Raw genomic sequence first — 3,249 nt, forward strand, 5'->3', positions numbered from 1 at the left:
GGGGGGGGGGTTACTGAGGACAGGGACCTGAAGGGCACAGAAGAGAGGAAAATCCCCCTGGAAAAGTACTCTTTGGAAGACTAGGTTCCTCCCGGAGCCAGTCAATTACCTTGTGAGCAGATCAGGGTACTGAGTTTCCTCAAAAACACTTTCCAGTTCATCCAACTGCCATGGCGTGAACTGAAACGGGATTCGTGGCCGCCTGCTGCGACGGGACGGAGGAGCCACTGACTCCTCAAGGTCCTCCTGCTGGGGATCCTGGTCATCGTCATCATCTTCATGGTCACTGTTGTTTTCCTGGTTCACATCTCCTTCCTGGTTCACTTCACCCTCTTGGTTCATGACATCCAGTTGATTCAAGTGGCCCTCAGGCTTCACGTCGTCCATGAGGCCTACAGCTCCTTCACTGTGGCCACCTTCTGCTGCCGCTGCTGCACTTTGCTCAGATTCAGGGTTTATTTCCCTCTCATATTCTTCCAGAACATAGTAGTCAGTACCATAGTAGTGATACCAGCTAGCCATGGCTGGAAAGCACCAGAGGCTCTGTGGCCTCTACAAATGTGGTGAGGTGTGGCAACAAATTTGAGGCCACAGGGCGGCGCTAGCCCAGCTTATGAGCTTCTTACGGGCTACAGGGGTTCTGAGGCGTTCCTATGTTTAACGGTTGACGCACACATGCTACCCTTTCCAGGATTACTATTGGCTCTCTGCTTAGATATGTAAATAATGGGGCGGAGCCAAAAATATTGTGTGGGGAGGAAATAGGCCAACAGGGGATGTGCAAGGAATGGGGGACAAGTTTGCCACTTAGCTGAATAAGCCACCTGGATCTGAGCTGTAACCCTGCAGAAGGGACTACGCTGGATTCCAAGATGACTCAGAGCTAGAGGGGAGGAGGGGAGATTTCACACTGACCACAGGACCCCTTGTGTGAACATCTAGAGAATTTTAGCCTTGCTCTCCATAATTCACAACCTGCCTAAGGCTAGGAATTAAACTGACCTGACCCACTAGGAGGTTGCATACAGAGTTCTTACAAGGACCCTGAAAGCAAAGCCAAGCTCCTATAAGCACCCCTGTGGGATCATGTGGCAAGACACACCCTTAAAAGAAAAACCTCTTGAGTCCTTTAGGAAGTACAAATACACCACATTCTTGATGCTCAGTTTACATTGGAGACCCAAGTGTAACTTGCTCAGGGCTGATCACATCCAAGGATGCTTACAGTGCATAGGATCTTTCCCTCTGTTGTAGTGAAGGTAAAAGAGTCTGTTAAAGAAATAAATATGAGGAGGATATTGCCCAGCTACAATCAATGCAGACAAAAGGTTTGTAGTGAGTTTGTAGGGTGTGGGGAGGAGATGTCAATATAGAAAACTCTTATAAGCTTGAGAAGCTTATTTGGAACACAAAGTGATAGAAACATGGAACTGCAGGCCAATCCCCATGATTCATAAAAATATTCCTGTGTTAATACCTCATCCTGCATATGTGAACTCCAAACCACAGAAAAAATGGACTTTTTCAAGACAGCTATTTGCTGACTAGCTGATGCTTTCTGACCTTTAAAAAGATTTATCTTGAGGCTGGGACTGTAGCTCAGTAGTAGAGCATTTGCCTTGCATATGTGAGGTACTGGGTTTGATCCTCAGCACCACATAAAAATAAATAAATAAAGATATTGTACCAACTACAACTAAAAAAACATTTTTTTAAAAAGATTTATCTTTAGTTAAGTATGATGATGGAGGCATTTAAAAAATTAGAGAAACTTTGGATGAGAATAAATGCTATTTAAACATGCTAGTCTTGAGTTTGAATATCTTTGGCTAGGGAAGAGAGCCCTATACTTATGGAAAATAGTGCTACTAGGACAAGCAAGCAGGATTCAAGCACAGGAATGGCCCTACTGAAAAAAAATTCTGGGGGCTGGTACAAGTAGAGTCCCAGTAAGCACATATCTGCCAGAAATCACCAATGAGGACCTGGCATATCTATTGATATGAATCTTACCAGACTTAGGGTACCTTCTGCACCACAGGGCTTCATAACTGTCTAACATCTCTACTGCAACAAATCTAATAACCAAGAGAGTCTGTCATGAGAAAGGATATGGAGGATGTTTCTGAAGGTAGACAATGAATACGTTCCTTATTTTGTCCAAGTGGTGTCACACTCACGTTCTAAAAATTCTGTCTGTAAAAACTGGTTACTTGATTTTTAAAAACTTTTTGTCAGCATATAGAAAGAGGCAAAATTTTGAGTCTGTAGACAAACAATAGAGGTAGTTCTGGTCTTCAGGGTGATTCTGAGCATGGGCAGGCCTCTGCACATTGTAGCATACAGGATATCAGGACATCAGGGTTCAGCCACTTGTCCAAATAATTGAACGCCACCAAATGGGACAAATGAGACCCTTGGGTTCTATCCCTAGGCAAGGAAGAGAGAAGAAGGAGGAAAAAAAGAACACTGATAAGAGAAAAAAGCATAGGAATAGGTGCGTGTTGTGAGGAGCTAGAAAGGATCACCAGTTGTGGGAGTGGCAGGGAGGAGCACAGGTCTAAAGCCTGTATCCCCGCATGTCCTGGACATGGGATGAATTGGTCTGACCCTCAACTTCCTCATCTATAGAACAGGTATATCTACAGTGTCCACCTCACAGGTATTTATGAGGGTCAAGGAGATATGATTGTACACTGTCATCTCCTTCAACTCCACATATCCAACCTGTCAGCAAACCCTGCTGACTCCACCTCAGAACAATATCGCACACCTCTCCCGTTTCCTGAAACACCTCAGAACTCACCACCACCACCTTAAGCCTGGAATATTGCATCAGCCTCCTGTCCCCATGCTTCCCCCTTTTCATCCTGGCACCATTCTCCACTAGCAGCCAGTGACCCAACAGTAAAAACATGAATGAGCCCTTGCCGTGCTCCTGCTTCAACTTTTTGTTTTCAATTTTTTTTTAATAGTTGTAGATGGACAGCATGCCTTTATTTATTTATTTTTTATGTGCTGTGCAGGATCAAATCCAGTGACTTACACATGCTAGGCAAGTGCTCTGACACTGAGCTACAGCCCCAGCCCCTGCTTCAACTTTTATAATGCTGCTGCTTGGGTTGGGCCAGAGAAGGCACTGCATTCTTGGTAACTGGTATAATTTTCTGTGTTCTAGGAATACAGTGTATTAGGTCAAGAGAGAAAGTCCATCTGCTGAGGAGACACACACTCTCCTGGCACACTTGC

At 44.8% G+C, this 3,249-nt stretch overlaps 1 protein-coding gene across 1 annotated transcript in view; it reads right to left on the reverse strand.

Moving 5' to 3' along the window:
* Positions 1-522, reverse strand: part of Rhoxf1 (Rhox homeobox family member 1) — an 8,646-nt gene extending 8,124 nt beyond the window's left edge. Inside the window, exon 1 of the mRNA XM_015498548.2 lies at positions 110-522. Within this exon, the coding sequence (XP_015354034.1) occupies positions 110-522 (413 nt within the window). The remainder of the gene's footprint in view (positions 1-109) is intronic.
* Positions 523-3,249: the final 2,727 nt, after the last annotated feature.

Source organism: Marmota marmota, unplaced genomic scaffold (genome assembly GCF_001458135.2).
Source record: "Marmota marmota marmota unplaced genomic scaffold, marMar, whole genome shotgun sequence".
Taxonomy (NCBI): Eukaryota; Metazoa; Chordata; class Mammalia; order Rodentia; family Sciuridae; genus Marmota; species Marmota marmota.